Source organism: Symphalangus syndactylus, chromosome 5 (genome assembly GCF_028878055.3).
Source record: "Symphalangus syndactylus isolate Jambi chromosome 5, NHGRI_mSymSyn1-v2.1_pri, whole genome shotgun sequence".
Taxonomy (NCBI): Eukaryota; Metazoa; Chordata; class Mammalia; order Primates; family Hylobatidae; genus Symphalangus; species Symphalangus syndactylus.
Window position 1 is genome coordinate 27,880,354 of NC_072427.2, and position 23,678 is coordinate 27,904,031.

A 23,678-nucleotide genomic window follows, 5' to 3' on the forward strand; every position below is an offset into this window, starting at 1 on the left:
TCAGTGGCGGGCAACCCGCTGATGGCCTCGGGAGCGGGCGCCGTGGCTGGGCGGAGCACAAGCAGCAGCACTGGGTACGGACTGTGGGCAGCGGGCAGCTGGCAGCGGCCCAGTAGGTGCAGCGTCTTGCAGAAACCGAAGGACAGGCGGTCCCGCTCATAGCCTGGAGTGGGGCGGGGGGGGGGGGAGAGGGGCAGAGGAACATCAGAACCAGTGGTTTGGGGTACCCAGAACCTGGCTCCCCACCCCAACCACCTTAAGGAGGCTCCAGCAGCTCCCCACTAAGCAGAGAGCCCTGGTTTCTGGAGCGGCTCCCGAACCAAAGTTGCACGTCTCCAGCTGTTGCTGTTTCTGTCCCACCTGCTCATGGCCAACCCCAGGACTCAAGAACGGGCGCTGCTATGCTGTTTCTGGAGGAAAGGTCCGGAGACCCCACCCTGACCCCCTCACATGCCCATGAAAGAGCCTGCCCAGGGTGACACCCTGCCACCCCATCTCCATCCTTGCTCACCGCTGGTGTTCCCCGATATATCCTGGCACAGAACTGCAGTCCCAGGGGCCTCCTGCCAGCCTGCAGCAGCCTCTGCCATCCACTCCCACCACCTCCCCCTGCCCCAGTGCACCTATCCTGCCAGGCCTCTGTGACCACCTCCAGCCACAGGGGCTGTACTCAGCCTCGGGTTCTGAGTCACAGGGTCCCATCTTCCAGGCCAGCCTCCCACTTCTCAGGTGGGCCACGAAGCCTAGAGTGAGTGGGTCTTACAGGCTGTCAGTGGAAACCAGGGACTGAGCCGGCTGCAGGCTGTGCTTGTCAGGGCTGAGGCTTGGCTGGGCCCTCCTGCCCCATGGTTATCAGAGCTATTTTGGGATATGGCTTGTTTCCAGCCTCCTAGCCTTGCTGCTGCTGCTGCTGCTTGCTGCTGCTTGCTGCTGCTAACAAACCCCAGGCCCTGCTTACTCCAGCAGGAGGAGCAGGAAGGCAGCAGCCAGCCCTGGGCCTGGGACATCCCCAAGGCCCGGCAGAGGGCACGAGGCAGCAGGCAGGCTCCTCCACTCCAGCTCCAGGCAGAGCTCCAAAGTGCACATCTGCAGGCCTGCATCCTGGTCTCCCTGGGGTGACCTCAGACAAGCTGTTTCACCTCTTAGGCCTCGGTTCTCTCCTCTATCAACCCCACCTCCACAGCAAACAGATGTGGCCATGCTGTGTCACTGCAGTGAGCACACACATGAGTTTCCCGGCTTTCCACATGTCCCGCCAACTGTCCCACAGACCAGCAGAACATCTGGGAATCCTAGGTCTCAAAGTCCAGGACACCTCCCAGCCGCCCCTCCACTGTTCACTGGTGGCAGAAAACTCCTCACTTAGGACAGCTTCTAGTTCAACCACCAAACCAGCCCCCATAGCCCACTCCCTGCAGCCCACTCACACCTGCCCCTGGGAGACCTTGCAAGCCCAGAGCCTCCTGGGCCATCGGTCCTTGGTTCTAGGCCCCCAGGGGCCTCAGTTCCTGTTCTCTGCCCCATCTGGTCCTCACCCCCGCCCTGGGATCATAACCACCCCGCTCCCTGTGGCCAGCCCTAGCCATGAAGGCAAGAGATGTGGTGCCAGCACCCAGCTCAGGAGGCACACAGAAGTGCTCTGAGATGCTGGCTGGGTGCATGCTGAGGACAGGCAGGACAGGGTGGGGGCACTGCCACTGGGCCTTGAGGTAATGGGGTTTGAGGCAGGAAGGCCACCCCTGCCAGAGGCAAGGTAGTGAGGCATGGCAGGGGCCACTCAGCCCAAATGAGGGCTGCCCAGGAGCCGGTGCAGGTAGAGAAGGCTGAGTTGGACAAGGGGAGAAGGCATACCGAGGAGATTGCAGGAGGCCCCAAATGTCAGCTTGAGTGCCCTGGCTGAGGACTCTGTCCTAGGGTCAGGGGGCAGACAGCCAATAGCACAGGGGATGCAGCTCTTCACGCCACAGCTTCTGGATTCCTTAGACTGCGAGGGTCAGCCCCAGGCCCTCTCCCCGATCTTGCAACTGGGGATGACAGTGGCTGTGGGGGAGGGGAAAAAGCTGCCTTCCCTGAGTACCACCTGGATGCCCACACAGTGCTGTGCCCTTCATGCCCAAACCTCATTTATGCAAGGATGGGGCTTGGCAGCCCCTTTATTCAGCACATGAAGGCCTTGAGAGGGAAATGGAGCCCAAGGTCACACAGCTGGTGAGGGGATCCCAGGTGACACTCCAGGGCCACACCATTTCCTGTCCTCAGCACTGCTGGGAGCAGCTGGGAGCAGCTGGGAGCAGCTGGGGCTGCAGGAAGGAAGTGTATGACTGTGTGTGCGTGCGTGCGTGTGTGTGTGTGTGTGTGTGTGTGTGTGTGCGTGTGTGTGTGTGTGTGTCGGGGGCAGGGGAGGGAGGCCCTTCCTGCGGTTCCATTGCTCACTCTAGGCAGTCCTCTGGCCAGGGAATGGACAGGCCAGGGCTAAGGACAGGGACTCACCCAGGCCCAGCTTTCACACAGCCTCGGGGCCATCCCTGGCCTCACTGGGGGAAGACTGAGACCCAGAGGAGAAAGAGCTTACCCAGGTTCACACAGCAACTCAAGGGCCAGGGCCACTCCCTCTTCTCCCCTGAGGCCAGATAGCTGCCTGTGGGATGTTGTGTGGCTGGGACTCCCCTTGACTGACTCCCAGCACAGCCCAGCCTCCAGCATGGCATCCTGTGGCATCAGGATTTTCAGTGGCTCCTGAGCCCAGACTACAGATGGAACCAGCCAGTGCCGTGGGCGCAATGGTTTGACGACCCCACTTCCCTGTCACCCTCCCCATCCCACCTCACTTCAGCAGGGAGCCTGCGGCCAGGAGACTCACGGGGAGGCTCGACGGGCTCACAATCCTCAGTGCCACACGGCCGGGAGCTCTCAGGCCAGGCCTCGTGGCCACACTGGTCACTGTCTTCCTCAGGCAGCCCCGTCTGGGTGTTGACACACTTGACCAGGCGCCGCTGGACACCACCGCCACAGGGGGCTGAGCACTGGGGGGAGCAGGGGAGGAATGAGTGTCTCCAGGGCCAGCCCTAGCACTGGGGGCAGGGACACCTCCTCTGGGAAGCCGTCCCTGTGCCTGACTGGCCTGCCCTTGCTCCCAGCCGCCCCCTCAGTGCCTCCTGGAGGACCTGGTCCCATTCCTAGAGCCCACTTGGTGCTGGAACCCCACTCTCATTTGTGGGATCGGCTCCTGCAGAGGGAAGGGGCATGAGAACCATGGGACAGCCCTCGGGGCTGCAGGGCAGTGAGCCCCTCACACGGGACATGCCTGAGAGGCCTGGGCAGGGGCCCCGGGATGGAGCCCTGATGCAGCAATGGGCAGAGATGTGGACGAGACACCACTGTGCCCAAGGGACGGGAGAGGACCTGCCACAGCCCATGGGCAGGAGGAGAGGAGACAGGTTTCACAGCCAGGGCCCAGCCTGCCAGGCTTCATTGTTATCAGCCCTAAACATGCACTGAGTCTGTGCCAGTGTCGTGCTGTGCCCAGCCCTGTGCTTCGTTGCATTCCTTCATTTAATCCTCCCGACCCTCCTTCTCCTAAACTGTTCCAGTTTTACAGATGAGAAAACAGTGACCCAGCAAAGCAAAGCAACCTGCCCAGAGTCACTCAGCAGCCAGTGGGACAAAGACTCAAACGCTGGCCCAGCCGACTCCAGGGCCCAGCTCAGGGCCCAAATCTGAGATTTCTGAACCCCTGAGTTCCAAATAGGTCCAGCAGAAGGTGTCCTGCCCATCCGAGGCCCCTCTTCCGCCCCCTTCTGCCCCTGGCCTTTGCCGAGCTCCCTGGTCCCCCCAAGCTCGTCATTCCTGCCTCAGACTTCACACCTGCTGTCCCCTCGATCCCTGTCCTTGGCATCACTGACTCCTCCCTCGGGTCTCAACCCCAGACCCCTCCTCGGAAGGCCTTCCCTGACATCACAGCACACCGCCCTTTCCTTGTCTGTTTCTCCCTGGCAGGTGTGAGCACCAGCAGGGCGGGGCCTCGTCCAGTGACAGGGCCACAAAGAGCCTGGCTCACAGCACACACTCCACAGCTCCTTCACCCAACCCAGGACTGACTAGGCGCCACCAAGCACTTGCTCCCTGCTCCTCCCCACAGCCCGGCTCACCTGGCCCCAGGGCCCCACCACCCACTGCGTGCAGGGGTGGGTGTTGCTGGGCCGGGTGGTGTTGGGTCTCAGCGCCTCCTCGCAGAGGCCTGGCTCCGGGCAGTTCACCAGACGCTGCTGCTCACCACCGCCACAGGCCTCGGAGCACTGGGTGGGCAGGGAAGGAGTCAGGGCACAGCCAGGGTCTGAGGGCATTCCCTCCCCCCATCTGAACCCCCAAGGCCTCACCTCCCTCCAGGAAGATGTGTACCAGCTGAGGCAGGGCTGGGCCCCGCAGGGCCGGTACGCAGGCGGCTTGGCAGGCCTGGGCTGACAATGGAAGGGCTGCAGTGGCCGGAGGTCCCGTGTGTCCACACACTGCACATCCCGCACTGAAGAACCTCCACCGCAGCTGCGGGAGCACTGGAGACCAAGACACCCATATGCAGGCCCACGGGTGTGACCCCGTGAGGCATGTGGCGGGAAAGGCATCAGGCCCACGCCCCAGCCTGGGGGAAATCCCTGAAGAACCCCAGCGAGAGGCCAAGGCTGGCAGGCCCCAGGCAAAAGGTGGCATGGCCAGGGGCTGCCATGGGCTGGGACAGACAGAGAAAGGGAGGAACAAAGGCAAGCTGGTGAAAGACAAGTCCAGATGGGGTCAAAGATACAGAGGAAAGGAGACAGGCCAAGCCAGACAAAGATGAGAAGACTCCCAAGAGATTCGGAATCCGGTGCGATCAGGCACACACACATGCAGCCTGGAGCCCTCCCCTGCCCTGCTGCTCTCGGAACACAGGCCGTGGGGAACCAGGGCTCACCCCATGCCCTGGGGATGCCTGTCCTGGCTCCATCCTCACGCACCTTACTCCAGTTGCCTGAGTGCCAGGTGGCACAGGGCCTCAGGTGGCAGCGGCGGGCAGGCTGGGGCCGGCCAGCAGGGGCGCAGTCTTCATCCCGGCCGGAGCTACAGCGCACCGGCCTCCAGACCGCACCCAGGCCACAGGTGGTGGAGCACTGCGGGACACAGACCCGTGAAAGCCAGGCAGATCCCATCCCCGCCAGGCCTCCACAGCCAGGAAACTACCCACCCAGGCTAGCGAGACCTCAGCAAGACAGGGCCTCTTCCGGGCCTCAGTTTCCTTATATGCAAAATAGGCTCCTCCACCCCCCTCCCAGGAAGACCGTGAGGATGAAAAGTCAAATCCCCCCAGCAACCAGCCGTCCCTGCTCACATGGGACAAAGGGCCTATGTTCCAGTGTCATCGGTGCAGAGGTAGGGGGAGGGGACCTTGTGAGCACCCCTGACCAGCTATCCTGACCAGCCTCGTCATTTCCCAGAGGCACTAGGGAAGGGAAGGCTGGGTCCTGGTACCAGCAGCCAAATCGCTGTGTAAAGTTTCAGCCTGCCCTTTCCCACCTCCAAATTAGGGATCTGAACAGAAGCTTGCTTCTCCTGCAGTGACCATCTGGGGACCCAGGGAGGGGGCACTAGCCAGCTTCTTTCTTACAGCTCAGACCCCTGCAGGTCACTGCCGGAGGAGGGTGGAGCCACTGAGGGCGGAGACAGGTGGCAGTGGGCTGAGCCCAGCCTGGAGGAGCCAGGCAGAGCCTCAGGGAAGCTGCTGCCTGCTGGGCAGGACTGGGCCTGGCAGCCATGCAGGGACCCTCCCCACTGCACAGCTGTCTAAGCCAGCTCCATCCTGGGGCGTGCCGTGCTGCCAGAGTGTGCCTGCCCCTGCCTCCCCTGAGCCCCCTGTGCTGTCCAGGAATGGGCCCCGGGGTCCCCTCATCCCCTTAATCCTGGGAACCCCTGCCCCGAGGGAGGTGAGACAGACGGCGCCTGTGTCCCACTCTGCTCATTTTCAGATGAAGAAACAGTCACCAAGGTCCCGCACAAACTCCCTGCCCGCCCAGCCCACACCACTTGCCTCGCTCCAGTTTCCTGCTTGCCAGCTGGCGTTCCTGACAACCAGTGGGTCCGTGGGGGGCCCCACTTCAACCAGGCTGGGAGCCAGCGGCTGGGTCTCAGGGACTCTGTGGCTGTTGGTGGGGCTGTCCCAAGCTGGTGTGGGCAGCAGCCTAGAGCTCAGGGGCACCTCAGGGCTGAGGGACTCAGACTGGCCCTTGGGTCCTGGGTTCAGGGCAGGCTCAGGCGTGTGCCTGAGGCCAGTCAGGGTTGTGGGGAGGAAGGTCCCCCACACTGCCACAGTCTGCAGGTCCCATGAGCCTGGTCCTGGGGTTGGGAATGTGGGAGTCCCCAGCTCCAGGGGACTGTCCCTGCCCTTCATCTCTGGAAGAGGGGCTATGGGAGGAGGAGGGGGAGAAGCCACCCCAACAGTGGGCCACAGTTCACTGTCCATGGGCCCCAGGCCACCCTCCAGAGCTGGCTCCCGGGCGACTGTCCCTCCTGTCCACAGCTCCGCCACGTCAGGACTAGGAGGCGAGTGGGTGCTGCCGACCGGGGACAAAGTGGGCAGCGTGGGGCTGGGTCTCGGGGGCAGGTGGGGTGCTCCGCGGCCCTCAGGTTCCTCATCATCCTCGAAAACCTCATTGGTCCTGTCCCGCCATGGAGGGGGCAGTTGGCTCTGGCTGTCCTTGCCAACTGGGAAGTCATTTTGGCTCTCAGGGGCGGCAGGCGTCTGCAGGCCATCAGTGGAAACCCTGGGCCGGGGCAGGCTGGGGAGCCCAAGATCTGGGGCCCCTATGGGGGCGTCTTCCTCAGGCAGGAAGTTGATCAAAGGGTTTCCCAAGGGTCTGCTCTGAGGGTGGGGGTGGGGAGCGGCTGGCCTGGCTGGGCCAAGGGCTAGGGGACCAAGGTCCCGGTGCCCCCTCCTCCTTGGCTGCGGGAGGCTCTGTGGCAGGCACGGGGCTACCCGTGGAGGGTGCAGCAGGACGGCTGTGCAGTGGGGGCATCTGATCCCCTGTCCCCGCCAGGTCTAGATCGGGCTCCTCCTGTCCCAGCAGGCAGGGCAGTAGGACAGATCCTCGTGGAAGTTGATGAAATTGTAGTCGTAGTAGAAGTCATCCACAAACACGGGCCCCGGCAGGTCCAGCTCTGGGGCCTCCTCCTCAATGGCGTTGCCCATGGTGCCTGGCTTGGGTGATGAAGCGGGTGAAGGGTGTGGGGCCAGGTGGCGTGGGATGAAGTCAGCCTCGTTGAAGAGCTCGTGGCTGGAGGAGCCGCTGCCTGAGCCTTCAGGGCCCAGTGTGCCCAGGGGTCACCTACAGAGTGGCAGAGAGCAGGTGACTTCGCTGGCTGGCTGCTGGGCCTCGTCACAGGGGACACCGGTGTCATTGATGCAGAGGACATTTTGGCGCTGAGTGCCCTCCCCACATGTCACTGAGCACTGCAGGGGAAGCCAGGGTGAGGGGCTTAGGCTGGGAGGCAGGCTGCCAGGGGACGCTGGGGCAAGGCTGGGTAACCTGTCCACTGCCCGATGTCAGAGTGGCAGAGACCCCAGCCAGCCCTCTCTGGCCCTGCCCAGCTCAAGGCCACGGCTGTGGCCACACTTGCCAGGGGCTTCCTGATCCCTGAGGCTTTAGAGTCAGGGACTGGACCCTGGAATGCCCAGGCTCCCTCCCACCCACGAGGGCTCCAGGAAGGCGTCTGCCTCCCTGTAGCTGAAGACCAAGGGTAGAGCTGGAGGTGGGCCCCCTCCCATCCCACACTCACCTGAGACCAGTTCCCCACAGCCCAGGTGGCCGGACAGGGCACATGGCGGTTGCAAGGGGTTTCAGTAGGGGGCTGGGGAAGATGTTCACAGGCGAGTGGCTCCAAGGCACTCTGCTCATCCAGCCCCACACTGCGGATGCAGAGCACGGCCCAGCAGGAGAGGCCCCCAGGCACTGGAGCACAGCTGCCACTCACCTGCCCAGCAGCTGGTGAGGGCACATGGGTGGCATCGGCAGGCTCATCAGCAGGGAGGGCCAGGCTGGGCTTCCAGGGTTTGGGTAGAGTGGAGACTGAGGCCAGTGGATGATTCTCCAGAGCTCCAAGCCCAGGTAAGTTTCCTGCCCTCAAAGCCTGGTGACATGGCACAGTCCCTCCCCTCAGGGAAACTGAGCGTGACCTGAGGCTTATTTCCACATCCAGAGACCCAAAGAGGAGGACCACAGGTGTCCAGGCTGGCCTAGGCTGGGGTGAGGGGTGACCGGGGATTGAGGCTTCAGCCTTGGGAAGAGAATGAAAGCCCAGCTCTCTGCTCCTCCCCGGGGCCTCTGGGGACCCAGATGTAGGGGCCTGTGGCAGACCCAGGATGCCTGGGGGTGGGGAGTTGGCGGGGGATGGGGGTGGCGAGTTGGCGGGGGATGGGGGTGGCGAGTTGGCGGGGGATGGGGGTGGCGAGTTGGCGGGGGATGGGGGTGGCGAGTTGGCGGGGGATGGGGGTGGCGAGTTGGCGGGGGATGGGGGTGGCGAGTTGGCGGGGGATGGGGGTGGCGAGTTGGCGGGGGATGGGGGTGGCGAGTTGGCGGGGGATGGGGGTGGCGAGTTGGCGGGGGATGGGGGTGGCGAGTTGGCGGGGGATGGGGGTGGCGAGTTGGCGGGGGATGGGGGTGGCGAGTTGGCGGGGGATGGGGGTGGCGAGTTGGCGGGGGATGGGGGTGGCGAGTTGGCGGGGGATGGGGGTGGCGAGTTGGCGGGGGATGGGGGTGGCGAGTTGGCGGGGGATGGGGGTGGCGAGTTGGCGGGGGATGGGGGTGGCGAGTTGGCGGGGGATGGGGGTGGCGAGTTGGCGGGGGATGGGGGTGGCGAGTTGGCGGGGGATGGGGGTGGCGAGTTGGCGGGGGATGGGGGCGGGCTTACCTGGCAGGGCAGGGCTGCTCGCTGCACTTCCTCTGGCGGTCATCGGGCCAGCCCAGGGGGTCACAGTGCTCCTCGTCCACGGACCCTGCCTGCCGCTCCGAGCAGTACACAGACTGCCTCTGCACACCTAGGGGCCATGGGGCTCAGCCTGGGACTGGCACCCAGGTGCCCACCACCCAAGACCCAAAGACACTGTCTCTGCCAGAACCCTCCCAGAACAGTGCTTTACTGCCCATGTCAGGATGAAGGCAGACCTCCACCGTCGCCTCCTCGCTGTCCTCCTGGTTCTCACCCACCCCTCTCCTATGTAGCCTCCCCTCTGACTGCCCCTGGAGGGGTGGCACAGAGTGTGGAAGTTTAGTGGGTTGGGTGCCCAGACCCTCTGCTTCCTAGCTGAGATGCCTGGGCAGCTCATTTGGCCTTACTGAACCTCAGCGTCCTCCTCTGTGAAGTGGGAGCAACAATCCTGCCTCCTCCAAGCCCTGGAGGAAGGACCACATGTGTTCTTGCATGTGCAGGCTCAGCCCGTGCCCAGCACATCCTAAGAGCTCGATCCGTGCCAGCTGCTGCTAGTATGCAAACCCAACCATGGTGGCAAGGCCGTCCCACCATCCACACCCTTCCCAATGGCTCAGAGAACGTCTGGACAAGAAATGGGGCATCGAGGGGCAGCCCCTGCTCCCCACCCCCACACCAACCTTGGCACTGCTCCTGTCCTTCACACCCTCTGCCACTGCCCACCCTGGGGACTTTGCACAGCCACGCCCCTCACCTTGGACACTCACTTCCATACTGCCTGTTGAAGCCCAGCTGCAGGACCCCCTCTGCTGGTGGCTCTGCCTTCTCTGTTCCACCCCCAGCCCCATGGTCCCGAGTAAGTTGTCCCTCCCCTGAGCTGCCAGTCCCACACTCATCCCCCTTTCCTCACCAATTCTGATTTTGTTCAAGGCAGCAATGGGACCTGCTGAAAACACACCCCACTGCCGCTCCCTTGCAACTAGGGGGGTCTGGGATACAGTCCTGGCTCGGGAGAAAAAGACACAAGCCCCTCACTGGAAGTCAGCCCTTTCCCCTCTCCTTCTTCCTGTCCAGAACATTGCAAGAGCCCTGGAAGGGAGGACACCATCTGTGGCTAGCAGGAGTGGAGGGGAGGCTGCTATGGCAAGGACAGTGTGGCTGAGGGCCAGTCAGCTCCAGGTCCCGCCAGCTTGGACTGTGCACCTGGGACTTCCTGCCTGAGACAAAGAACCCCTGTCTGTTCCAGCCACCATGGGGCACTTGCCTCCGCAGATGCTCCTAAGTGGTCCACCTGTGAAGCAGCCAATTTGCTGAAAGACAATTCCCCAAATGTCTAGTGCTGCAAATGTATTTGTTGGTTTTCAAGTTTGTCCATTTAAAGACACCCATATTAGGCCAGGCGCAGTGGCTCACGCCTGTAATCCCAGCACTATGGGAGGCCAAGGCGGGCGAATCACCTGAGAACAGGAGTTCGAGACCAGCCTGGCCAACATAGTGAAACCCTGTCTCTACTAATAAAAAATTAGCCAGGCATGGTGGCACTTGCCTGTAAATCCCAGCCGGGAGGCTGAGGCAGGAGAACTGCTGGAACCTGGGAGGTGGAGTCTGCAGTGAGTTGAGATCACGCCATTGTACTCCAGCCTGGGCAACAGAGCAAGACTCCATCTTTAAAATAAAATAAAATAAAATAAAATAAAATAAAATAAAATAAAATAAATAAATTAATTAATAAAATAAAATAAAAATAAAATAATAAAATAAAATAAAAAAATAAAATAAAAATAAAGTAAAAAATAAATAAAATAAAATAAAATAAAATAAAGACAGCTGTATTAGACAAAATGGGTTTCCTAGCTTTGGAAGGTATCTGCCCAGTTCTCCAGATTTCATTTTGTCATAATAGCATTTTAAAGAATGCTCAAATGTCTGTATCTCAGATTCCTGATTCTGAGACCCTGAGGACACTGAGTGTCAACGATGGGAAGACTGAGGGGAAAAGGGGAGGACTAAGAGACAAAGGGGGAGACAGATGTGGGGAGACCAAGGAGCGGCGGGGGAGACCCGAGTTGGGGCAGGAAGACCGAGGGGCATGGGGGGTACTGGGGGGTGGGGGGGGAGACTGAGAGGCATGCGGGGAGACAGAGGGGCAGAGCGGAGACTGAGGAGCAGTGAGGAGGAGACAGAGAGAGGGGACTGAGGAGCACAGGGGGAGACAGGGAAATACAGTGAGGAAGAGTCAGAGTTAATGAAATTGCCCTTTTTATAAATAGTTCAGGGAAATAAGTCAGTGTGGTGAGGGGCCACTGGACTGGTCTCCAGGACGCAGCAGAAATGCAGGCACAAGACCTGCCAGAGCTGAGCAAGGACAAAATCAAGGGGGAGCTGTGTCCCCTGGAGGGAGAATGCCAAGAGCTGGAGCACGCTGAGCACGTGCCATGAGCCAGCACCCACCTGCTTCATCCATCTTCCCTCCCAGCGGGCCTGGGACACGGGGCAGTTGCTAGCCTCATCTCACAGATGGGGAACTGAGGCTCAGAGAAGCAAACTTCTAAACCCATGGTGGCCCAGCAGTGAGCTGGGAGCTGAAGCCAGTGTCCCTGACCAGAGATGAAGCCCCTGCTGGCGGGGCTGTGCCTCCCCACTTCTCACCTCTGCCGCAGGTGACTGTGCACTTGGTCCAGGGCCCATAGTGCCAGGAGAACTCGGGCGGCGGGACCTCGCCGTGGCCACCTGCCTCCCTGTGGATGGTGTACTCGTAGTGCACCCCGGGGTTGCTCTCCTGGAACAGCAGCTGGGTGGGCAGGTGGGGGCCCATGAGCACGAGGTGCCTTCTCCATCCACCCAGTCCTAAAGAAGCCGACCCCAGCCACCTCTGTGAACTGCAGCTACACCACTGGGCCATTTTAAAGATGGGGAAACCGAGGTAGAGGCCGCAGCAGGAGGGCCGGACTCAGAGCCAGGCTCTGTGACTGACCCAGGGCTCACTCCTCCAGGACAAGACCTGCCATGGAGGGTGCTGGGCCTGGGGACTCTGCCTCTGCTCCCCCCGCCTGGGCCTCGGGAGGCAGGCACCTGGATCCAGACAGGCTCCTTGGTGGGACCTGGGGACGTGAGGTTCTCCCAGTTGCCCCTGCGTGCGTATGTGAAGGTGGTCCCTGCCACCTGGTAGTCCCCGTTCCACTGGATGGCCCAGCCACCATTGAGGAAGTACTTCTCTGGGTCCTCGCTCCGCAGTGCCAGGAAGTTGGCAGCCTCGGCCACCTCCTGGATGCAGAACTCACGTGCGCCGGCTGGGATCAGCCCCAACGTCCACATACCCTGTCAGCCAAGGGTTGCGCATAGGTTGTGCCCGGGGTGAGAAGGTTGCTTATCCCCACCCGCTCCCCTCATGTCTCTCCCCACTTGCCTCCGCCTGCTGATGCCAAAGATATCGCCATTAGCTTTCAAGTTTGAGCTCCCCAAATTGCTTGTATCTGTCGTGGGTCACCAAAACCTCACAGAGGTGCCACAAATCCTAACCCCATGGCCATGCCCCATCACCCCTCTTGGGGACCTAAACTGGTCTCATCACAAGGCTGGATCCATCCCCTACTCTAAGGGCCGGCTGGCATCTTCTTTCTAAAAAAGCCAAAGTGCCCAGGCCTTTCTCCTGGGACACCCTCCTCATCCCCACGCGGCCTGCTTTTATTCATTCACTTCCGTCACACCCATCATGTGCTGGGCACTACTCTCATCACTTCACCTGTGTAAGCTCATGGGTAACGGCCCTATAGCATAGGTACTGTTGTTATCCCCATTTTACAGATGAGCAAAGTGAGGCACACAGGGATAGTAATGTCATGAGCTTCCTGCTGGGATATGAGCAGCCTCCAGGGCCAGTGCTTTATCCACCACACTACACTGCATCTCTGGGATGAAATCTAAGCTTCTCAGCCTGGCATTCAAGGCCCCATAGCTAGCCCTGCCTTCCCTTCTTGCCTCCAGGGCTGTGGCACAAGCTCTTTCCTCCATTTGGAATGCCCTTTCCATCTCTTCTGAGTTTTATGATTCAGCTCAACTTCCGCCTCCTACAGGAAACCTTCCCTGACTTCCCCAGGCCAGGACCTTCTTCCTCAGTGCTCCCACAGCCCTCTGGGCCTCCCTCCACTGCACTAGTCACACCAGAAGGTTCTGTTCCTCTGCAGGACTGAGCGCTTCACCTGCATGTCCCCATCACCTAGCACACAGTCAGTACTTGAGCAACGTGTGCAAAACAGACCGGAGGTGAGGGCACGGAGCTGGGGTCTGAGAAGCTTCACGAGGAGACTACCATTCTTTGAAAGGCCCAGGGGCCACACACAAGCCGGGTCTCTGGGACAGGAGGACTCCCCATGGGGACAGGTCTCTGCACGTGGGCCAGGGGTCCCCTGACTCCTGCAAGAATCCACCCCAGCAAGGCTTCCCTGCTTAGCCATCTCTAGGCTGGGTGGGGGCCACCAGGCCAAGGACAGGGGCCCAGGGGGAGATGGGGAAGGGGCCACCAGGTGAAGAGCACACCCCTCCCCACAGCGGTCCCACCCCATACCCAGGCCCTCGGCCTCCTCGAAGGTCCCGCTCACGGTGTGGCAGGTGGAGCCGTTGCCGTGGCACACGCCACAACGGTCCTCTATAGCGCCAGAGTCAATCTCGAAGTCACAGCCCACATTCTGCAACACACGAGGAGGGGAGGCCCCTGGTGCTGGTGGCCAGCCCTCTGTGGCCACAGCCCCGGGGGCCAGCCAGGGTCAGGAGGAGAAACTGGGAGTGGGGATCGGGAGGCCTCTCTCTGGCCCTGCCCCACCCCAGCTGTGCCTCTGACCCAGGTGAACTTCTCTACCTCCCTAAGCCTCAGTTTCCTCAGATGTGAGATGGGGAGACCCACCCCTCCCTTAAAGGCATATTGTGAGCATCACAAGAGACAAGAGAAGGGAAGAGTTCTGCAAAGCCCGGGGGCAGGCAGGGGATCTGACATGCCACGGGCTCCTGACCAGCACGTGCAGGGAATTTCAACGTCAAAGGCACCGGGGGTTGGCACCTCCCTGCTGGTTCTCCATGGAGCCCAGGCCTTGATACCCCAGAGGCTTAGAGGGCAAGAAGCAGGGATAAGTAGGTGGCTGGGGACATGGGCAAAGACGAGAGGCCATTGTTATTATTAAAAATAAGAACAGAAATTGTTACCAAACACTGAGGGCTACTCTTCGCGGCTCAGAGCCCTTCGTGTCACCTGTGCCACCTCATTTAACCCCTTCTATCAGGGAGCAAACCACTGCCTGGGGTCAGCCAGCCAGCAAGAGGTCAAGCCACTGCCTGGGCTCCGGTGTCCTGGCTGGGGCAGTGCTGGTGCAGGCATCCAAGGAGACACAGAGGGGCAAGGCCTGACTGGGAGGGTCCCCAGTGCCAGGAGTGACATACATCCATGGCAGGCTGGAGGCTCCGGCTGGGCTGGTAGCTATCTGCAAGGCTGCAGACTGGGGAGCTAGGGGTGAGCAGCAGCCCCAGGGAACAGTGGGAGTGGCCCAGGCTTGGGTTGGAGGCTGGCCCTCCTGCTTGCATCACAGGGTAACCTTGGACCCACACCCCCACTGCCCTCTGAGCCTCAATGTCTCCATGGGAGGCAGCACTCACCGTCATTGACCACAGGCACCCATGTGTGCAGCTGGCCTACGTGAGTGGCGTCAAAGTGACTGCGCTGGACGTGGCGGAAGGAGGGGCTGCCAGCGGGGCAGGCCTGCAGGTTGCAGAGGCGGAAGCGCTTCCGCTCACCCACACAGTATCTGCCTTTGTATTTGGGCCTGTGGGGAGAACCGAGGTGCGCCCCAGTGAGGGCCCAGTGAGTGCTACTGCATGGCCACAGCCCAGAGCAAGCAGCTTCCTCCTGTACCCACACCCCGAGATCCCTGCCACCCAGCTTTGTGCACGCTGCTCCCCTCCCTTGGGCTGCCCACCCTCTGGCCCAGACACACCCTCCCTGTTTGTAAAGACCTGCGGGGAGGTGGCAGCAGGAAGCCTGAGCTCTGCCCCCAACCTGCTGTGTGACCGTGGGCAAGTCTTCGGCCACCCTCTGGGCCTCAGTTTCCTCATGTATAAAGTGGGGTTGGGGCTGCCTCTGCAGAGGGCTGTTGAGAAGCTGGGACAAGCTTCAGGCATGACTGGCACTGGCTGGAGGGACTGCTCCGAGTCTCCAGCCCATGACACCAGCATCCTAACAAGCCCTTGAGTCCTCAGCCTTCCTCCTGGTGGCAGTACCCCCAGCCCAGGTCTAAAGGAAGCGCCCAGGGCCCCAGCCAGCCGAAAGGTCTGACTGAGCACAGCTCCTGAAATCCTCCGCATCTAGGCCAGGGTGGCTGGCCCCCACCCAGCTCAGACCTGAAGGCCAGGAGGCAGGGAAGGGCACAGGCCAGTCTTGGGTAAGCGCAGGGCCCTGGGTGGGGCTGGCTGTGAACCCCATGCCTGCCCCAGGTGGCCTCCAGAAATGAAGATCAGCCAGGTAGTGCCTCAGTCTACAGTACCACTGGCCTGTGCGTCTCACCAGATCTTCACACCTCCCCATTTAGATGGGGAAACAGAGGCCCAGAGAGGTGAAGTCACTCACCTCAGGCCACCCCTTCAGTGCTGTCCCATCCTCCCAGCTGCCCCATCCTCCCAGCTGCCCCCAGTCTCATCTCAGACTCTCGCTGTGTCCCTGAGGCCACCAAGCCCCTCCTGCTGAGTGCCCGCTACAGATGAGCTGCAGGGCTGAGGGCCTGGTCTGCGTAAACTGCATTTGCCCCTGACTACAGCTTTACTGGATGGGCACTGCTATTATACAGATGGGGAAATGGAGGCCCAGAGAAGGGGTGAAGAGGGGATTCGAAACCTGAGCCATCTAAGGTCCAGGGCCCATGCTCTTCACCACTGCCCTCTCCTGCCTCCTTCCAGCCAGCAGCTGCTTTGCCATGTGGCCTCTGATGCGTCTCTCAAGTCTCTGGACCTCAGTGTCCCCTCTCTGCAAAGGGGTCAGCAGTTTCTGCAAAGGGGTCAGCAGTGGAGACCCTGTCAGCCCCCAGAACACTCCTTGAAAGTGACTCAAGGTGGCCTGGACACTCGGACTGACCATTATCAGGACACTTCTAAGAGCCAGGGGCTGGGACAGAGCCAAGCTCCTGCAATCGGCTGACTGCTTGGGTCCCTCTGTCCCATCACCCAGGGCACCCTGGGCCCCACACTCACGTAGGCCACATGCACTGCCGCTTGGCACTCTATATGCCCACGCCACAGCTCCGCGAGCAGACGGACCAGGCGCTCCAGCCAGACCAGCCACCATCCACGGCCTCGGGCCGGAAGCCCACAGGTACACACTCCCCATTGAGACACCACTACCGAGACAGATGGAGGTAGAGCCAACCCCCCCCCAAGCCTATCCAGTCATCCTCACCCTAGTGAGAACAAGGTGGGTGGGAAGGCTGCGAAAGGCACAGAGGGGAAGGATGGAAGGTGAGACAGGCCCCCTTGCAATCATCACAATCATCTGTGACCCAGGCCACAGGGAGGAGCTGAGCGGGGAGTAAAACAGCCCACGTGCTGACTCAGCTGAAGACACCCTGGGGAATCACGGAATCAAGCCCTGGCCCCAGTGCCTCCACTTTGCAGGCGGGGGCTTGGGCTGCAGAGAGTGCGGGGCTCTCCTACAAGCACAAGCAAGACTGTGAGCCGGGGCTGACCCCAGGGCCCGGTCACAGTAGGAGGTTTAACCTTTCCCACACCCACCACCGGGACTGGGGACACCCCCCACCGGGTGCCGTCCATGGCTGCTTCCAGCTTGGAGTGACAGGTGGTCCCCACAGAGCACCAGAGTGTGTGGCAGACATTCTGCGAGAAGGAGGGCATGGGCCATACCCTCACACCCTACCCAGTGCTGCTACCCACCCTGCCCCCCTCCCTGTCCCCAAGGGTCCCCCCTGGGCAGCCTTCCACATGGCGGGGGGCCCACAGACCCCCAGAGGTCCCTTCTTGTGTGTCTGCTCCCACCTTGCTCCCCTGACCATGTGGTGGTGTGGGGCGCCCGGGGCTGCGCTGCTCAGAGCGGTCCCCAGCTGTCCACACCTCTCCTGGCCCAGCCCCTCCTCCGGAATCACTCCCGTTAGAAGATCACTTCAGGTGATCTCCGCCAGGATAAACAGACCCTCCCCACAGGGCTTCCTTTTCCCTCTTATAAGCCAGCTCCAGAGAGGCGAAGGGACTTGTCTGAAGGGTCACAGTTGGCCCATGGTTGACCCAGAATTCAGAGCTGGGTCTGTAGCCGCCCATTCCTGGCCTCTCCCACAGGCCACTTGACGTCTCACAGTGTCACTCGGGGGCGCAGGCCAGGCCAGGCGAGGTTCCTCCCAGGCTGGCATCCACAGGCTGGTGAGAGCTGTCCCCTGAGCCCTCCTGCCAGGTCCCCACATCCCCACACCCACACCGGCCCCACTCACATCCATGTCCTCGCAGAAGGCAGAGTAGGCCCCGTACTGGAGGCGGCACTGGTGGCTCACATCATAGAGGACACCAGGGGGGAACCGAGGGGAAGTCGATGATGTCCTTGGCAGGAGGGTCGTCCAGGCACAGGCCCCACCCACGGCTAGAGATGGGACGGGAGGATGGAGCGGGGTGCAGCCTGTGAGACCCATCGGAGAAGCCTCGGTGGGGCCAGGAGAGGAGGAGAGGTGGGAGGGGGCACAGAGCCCTGCAACTGTAGGAAACTCCAGCCTCCCTGCTCGGCTCAGCCGATCCTCCACCTGCAGCCGGCAGCACAGGCCCTCCCGGCCTCTCTCATCTCACCTCCTAGGCACTCCAGCTGGCTAAACAACCCCAACCCCAATCCCAGGCCTCTGCACACGCTGCCAGGGCCCCTCCCTCAGAAGGCCTCCTGGACCGCCAAGCCGTCATGTGGCCCTGCTCTCCGACCCTGCAGCCTCCGTGTCTGAGCCCAGACCCTGGAGCCAGGTCCGACGAGGATCCGGAGAACATCACATCACAGTTGACACAACAGAGCCTCCAACGGCCCCACCCAGGCAGAGACCTCGGGTCATCTGTGGAAGGGCGAGGTCTGGAAAGTAGCCTCTCCCCTGGGAGAGAACCCAGGGCAGTCGTGCCTGTCCCGTTTCCCCTACCCCCTGACAGGGCTGGCCTCCGGCCTCTGTCATACCCTATCTACTCCTGCTTTCCTCCAGCTGGCATTCCCTGGCAGCGGTGGCAGGGAAACTGGCAGACACAAGCAGGTGCCATCTGTATCCACCACATACTCCTGCTGCTGTGGTGTGGCAAAGACAAGGCTGCCCAGACACAACACCATGAGGCAGGGAGCACGGAAGCAGGGGCCCTGGGGAGGGCGGCCCAGGCCCTTCTGGCACCCGCCTCTGCCCCTGCCTCACTCTGTACAACCCTCAGGCATGCCATTGCTTCTGGGACCAGTGACCAGCCTGCTGCCCCTGCTGGACCGTAGGCAGGCACCACTATAGCTTAGCAACAGGAGTGCCCTGGCATGCTGACCACCCTGCCCATGGCTCATTGCTGTCCTGGAGGAAGTGGAGGAAGGTTTAGGGCCTTCTGGGGGCAGCAGTGGCTGGGGAGAATTAAGCCACGCAGACATGCAGGGCTGGGGATGACCCAGGCAGCCACGACTTGGGCAGAAGCAATGGAGGGAGGCAGGACCTGTGGGAACTGGGGCCTCTAGCCAGGCAGAGGAGATGGGGACGCACAAACCCTCCAGTTCTCCAGTCTGGGTGGCCTGAGGGCAGGTGGCACCAGGACAGAGGGCCAGGATGAGCATACAGTCCTGATTGGGACAGGCTGGGCGTCGCACAGGGAAGAAGGGCAAAGGTGATGGATTCTGGAGTCCAGCAGGGAGAGAAAGAGACACTCCGAGATGTGGAGAGGCTGGGAAAACACGAAAGGGTCAGGAAACAGGGCCAAGACTGCTGAAGGCAGGTGTGGAGAGAGGCTGGGAGGCTGGATCAGACCATAGAATCCCAAAGCTCAGATTTCAGAGGAGGGGGCCTGGCAGCTGGGAGACCCAGGGTGGAGTGGGTGTCTGCATGGTCTCCTAAGTCCCCTGACCAGTGACAGGCCCCTGGCCCTGCCCAGAGCTGCGGAGAAGAAAGCCAAGGTGACCAGACTTCTACTGAGAACCCTGGAATCCTCCTGGAATCACCCAGACTGCCCATGCTGGCTGGAAACAGATCCTCTAACATGGGCGTTGGCAGATGAGCAGCTGCTGGATGCAGTCCTAGTGCCCAAGATGACCACGTGCCAGGCTGGTCCAGGGTGCTGGGGGCATACCCTCTCCTTTGCTCCTCACAACATCCTGGGCAGACTCTACCATCATCTCCCCTCATGCACGCAGGGCCCATAGGTCACTGGCCCCGGGTCGCATAAGAGAGATGTGATGGCCAGGATCTGAAGCCAGGCCCAGGTTGCCTGCACCAGGCTGTGTCTACTCACTGGGCTGCCCCCAGTGCAGGGCTCCTCCCACTCAACCACGAGCCTGGCCTCAAATACTTCACCCCAAATACAAGTTCAAAACCATGGCAGCCGAGGCCTGGAGGGGAGAAAGGAGTGTCCCAAGTGCTCCTGTGGCTTGGGGCTCCCTGAGCCTCCCTGGGCCTTTACCAGGGGCTGAGTGTCAGCGGGGGGTGGTGGGTTCAGCTGGCCCTGGGCTCCCTCCTTCCCACTAGCATTCCGTGGCCCGAGGAGGTAGACTGGGGGCTCACACATCCCAGCCAGGGGGTCCTCTGACCCAGGGGCTGAGGGGTCCAATGCGCCTCATCCCAGCACCAACAGTCCCTGGGCTGCAGCCCAGCCCTTCTGCTTCCTGGCTGCCCCAGTGCTGACTCGCTGCTCATGTGGCTCCTGAGGGCCTGCTGTTGGGCGGCTGAAGCCACAACAACCTCTCAGCCCATCCTGGGTGTGTGGGAGAAGTCGGGAGCATGAGGCGACCCTCACAGAATCCACTGCCAGAAACAGGCCGAGGTGCTGTCTTGGGAGTCAGAAACCCAAGTTCTACTCTTTGCCTGGCTGTAGATGCTGTGTGGCCTTGGGCCTTCACGTCCTCATCTACAAGAGGCTGATCCCAAGCTACAGGGGTATAAATAGCAGTGTCTTCTTGGGAAAAATCATGCAGGTGGCCGGCAGCCAGCCCTTCCTTCCTCTGGCAGGCTCACTGCCAGGTCCTCTGCGCTGCTGACACACCCGGATCCCCAAACCCGTCAGCCCTTCCCCTCCACGCCCCTCCTTAAGCTAATTATAGCGGGGCTGGGCAGTCCCACAAGAGGTCAAAGCAGACAGTAGGTGACTCCGGTCAGAAGCCTCACTCTCACCTTGAGACTGCAAAGAACTGCCCACCACTGACAGGAGAGACCTGTGGGCCCGCTCCCCTGGCCACCCCGGGATCTGGTCATGGTCACTGAATGGGGGGTCCATGGGGTGAAGGACCCCACATGTGACCCAGCCTGCCTCTCTCCCTGTAGAAATGCTGGCTTTGAGGAAAGCAGGGACCAGGGCCTTCCCTCCTCCCCACCCAGGTTCAAGTTGACACTGGTGAAATGCTGTGACTTCTCCCCAGGGTCCCTTAAAGCACCTGTCAGCCCGGAAAGGTTCGTAGAGTTCTTCAGGTCAACCCTCTTGGACAAGCTCCAGAAGCTACCCTCCAGCACCCCCCCACCACCTCCTGAGGGTGCTTCTGCCCCACCCTACACTCGCATGGCCCCGGCCTCTGCCCAGCCTGCCCTCCACTTACAGCAGCACCCTTCTTCCTCGGGGTGGAAGTCGGCCTTTAGAAGGCAGGCTCCTTCTCCGAATCACTGTTCCTGACCCCAGGAGGGCTTGGTGCCCCTCTCCCCATTTCTACAGACCCACGAGGACTGCGTGCCTCAGTGCCAATCATCCCCAACTGTCATCTGTCCATCTCCCCCCAGTGTGAGGGCCTGGAGGACAGGCACCTGGAGGTCTGTCTCCTTTACCACGGTCCCCACACACAGGGCCCGATGGACATGGAGTCTGTGGACACAGCAAGAACGAGTTTGGATTCAGCCCTGTGGGTCTGCCTGGCTGGATAAGCATCTACATGCAGGAAGCCAAAGGAATTCAGGACCAGCCAGGATGAGAGGGTGGTCTGTGAGTGCCTCTGAGACGCCCTCAAGTCCTAGAAACACTGCCTGACCATTTGGCACTTTGGTGAATCTCATTCTGTCCCCCAGCCTGCATGGGTGGGGCCCATCCTCTCTCTCCTGTCCCACCCCCAGCAAGGAGGCCAAATGCTGCAGGCTGGGAGACAGGCTGCTGCCACCCTCCCCACCTCGGCACACCCTCTTCCTTCCACCTCCTGGGCCTTGGGAGTGCCCTGTTGCCTGACTCCCAGGATGCAAAGGAGAAAGTGTGAAAGGACCTTGGGAGGATGGGGTTCTTCTTCCCCCCAAACACCCCTCCATTGGGGAGGCACGTATTGCTCTGCTTCTGTCTGGCTCTCCCCGGTGCCAAGGCTCTGGGAGGCCCCGGCTGGCTCTGACTCTCACCCTGTCCTCCCACCCTCACCCCAGGCCCCGAGCCAAGTCCCTCAAGCATTCCAGCAGCTGAATGAGGACAGAGACTTGTCTGTCTGTCCTAGAGCCAGGGTGTTAGGCGGCAGCCTGGGTCGGGGCAGCTGGGAACAAGCCCTGGGGGTGCTGTGGGGTCAGCTACTATTCTGATTTTCTGAAGCCATTCTCTCATTCTCTGCCTCTCTCTGGAAGGAGACACACCCTCCTCCCCACCTTCAGGCCACTTCCCTGGTTCAAGCCCATCCCATCTACCACTTGGTAACAATGGAAGGAATAGTAATGAGCGTGTGTGAAATGCTTACTGTGTGGCAGGCACTGTGCTAAGCACTGCACGTGTTTTCTCACTTATTCCTCATATCACATGCACAAGGCAGGCCCATCATCATGTCCATTTTTTGAGGCTTAAGGGATAATATAACTTGTCTGCCAACACACGTAGAAGCCTGGGCCACAGTCTAGGTTGTTTTTTTTTTTTTTTTTTTTCCCAAGACAGTCTTACTCTGTTGCCTAAGCTGAACTGCAGTGGCATGATCTCGGCTCACTGCAACCTCCGCCTCCCAGGTTCAAGCAATTCTCCTGCCTCAGCCTCCCGAGTAGCTGGGATTATAGGCATGCACCACCACACCCAGGTGATTTTTGTATTTTTAGTAGAGACGGGGGTTTCACCATGTTGGCCAGGCTGGTCTCGAACTCCTGACCTCAAGGAATCCACCTGCTTCAGTCTCCCAAAGTGCTGGGATTACAGGCATGAGCCACCATGCACGGCCAGTCTAACCACCAAAGAAAACTCCTCTCCACTTCCAATCCCACTCTCCACCCCAGCAATCCCTCTTCCACTGGAGGCCAGCATCCTTGCTCTTACATCCCTAATGGACCTGGTCACATCCCTGCTTAAACCCCACAGTGAGTGGACTTCTAGAAAAACATGGCACATTGAGCAGACAGATTTATCGCTGCTCCCTTCCAAGACTCCACTATGATGACAGTAGAGGAAATAAACAAGGCATAAATCCATAACGGCTGATGATGGGTAATGAAGGATGTCAACAAGATTCTGGAAGCTGGGAAGCAGATGGCCAGGCAGTAGCTGACTTGGTCGAGTGATGAAAGCTGAGAGTCAGATGCCTGCAGGGAGGAACCACTCAGAAGGAGAAGCCCGGAAAGGTTCAGGAATTGCGTTTCCAGGGACCCCTCCGGGCCTTAGGGCCAGGAGGGCTGAAGACAGTGGGGCTGAAAGTCTGTAAGAACTGATCAGACCCTAGATCCCCTCCCCAACCCTGAGTAGCCAAGTGACGGCCACCTGCCACCCAGCAGAGGGCTGGGGATCACTCCCTGGAGAGGGTGAACCAGGAGGCTCTGGCCCAGGAATGTTGGACATACATGAAGGCCCAAGGCAGAAGGACTTACAGAGGAAAGGGGACAAGCAAAAGTCTACACATTGAAGGGTAAGAAACACGCCACGCCCCTTCCCCACTTGGATGCTGCAGCCAGACATACACTCTCCCGGGAAAAGTCAAGAGGATTCTTCTCTGGGGAAACTGGTTCACTCAGAAAAATGACCTCAGATACTGACATTAGAGGATCTCCCCAAAACAGCCCCATCTGAAGCAGTCTTTCAGCAGTGACTTGGAAAAGTCCTGCCCAAGTCCACAAACTGCCCAATTAGTGTCTCTGAATCTCCTTGCTATACATGAAATACAGCCAATGCATTTTAAGAAAACTTTTTTTTTGAGACAGAGTTTGTCTCTTTTGCCCAGGCTGGAGCACAGTGTCACAATCTCGGTTCACTGCAGCCTCCGCCTCCCGGGTTCAAGCGATTCTCCTGCCTCAGCCTTCTGAGTAGCTGCGATTACAGGCACCAGCCACAGTGCTTGGCTAATTGTTTTGTATTTTTTTTTTAGTAGAGATAGGGTTTCACCATGTTGGCCAGGCTAGCCTGCCTCAGCCTCCCAAAGTGCTGGGATTACAGGCATGAGCACTGCACCTGGCCAAGAAAACTATTAACATGAAACAAATATTTTTTAAAAAATAAGCCAAGGGAAAGAAAAACATTTCAGGGAACAGAAGAAAAAAGTCAAATCCATGTAAGTAATAACCTCACAGAGATAAGAGAATATACTGTACCCATGAAAGAAGAATAGGATCAAAAGGTACACA

At 60.3% G+C, this 23,678-nt stretch overlaps 1 protein-coding gene across 1 annotated transcript; it reads right to left on the minus strand.

Annotated features, from left to right (window-relative positions):
• LOC129481539 (A disintegrin and metalloproteinase with thrombospondin motifs 7-like) lies at positions 1-20,406 on the minus strand. Its single transcript, XM_063638490.1, is given in 27 exon segments — positions 1-64; positions 66-91; positions 93-163; positions 2,861-3,023; positions 4,149-4,295; positions 4,377-4,550; positions 4,989-5,141; positions 6,056-6,877; positions 6,879-7,079; positions 7,082-7,474; positions 7,801-7,972; positions 7,974-8,006; positions 8,932-9,058; positions 11,599-11,740; positions 12,022-12,252; positions 12,254-12,267; positions 13,514-13,634; positions 14,380-14,510; positions 14,593-14,759; positions 16,177-16,322; positions 16,723-16,815; positions 17,421-17,501; positions 17,503-17,754; positions 18,134-18,260; positions 18,360-18,550; positions 19,597-19,730; positions 20,304-20,406. Coding segments are annotated over 27 exon segments (4,479 nt in total).
• Positions 20,407-23,678: the final 3,272 nt, after the last annotated feature.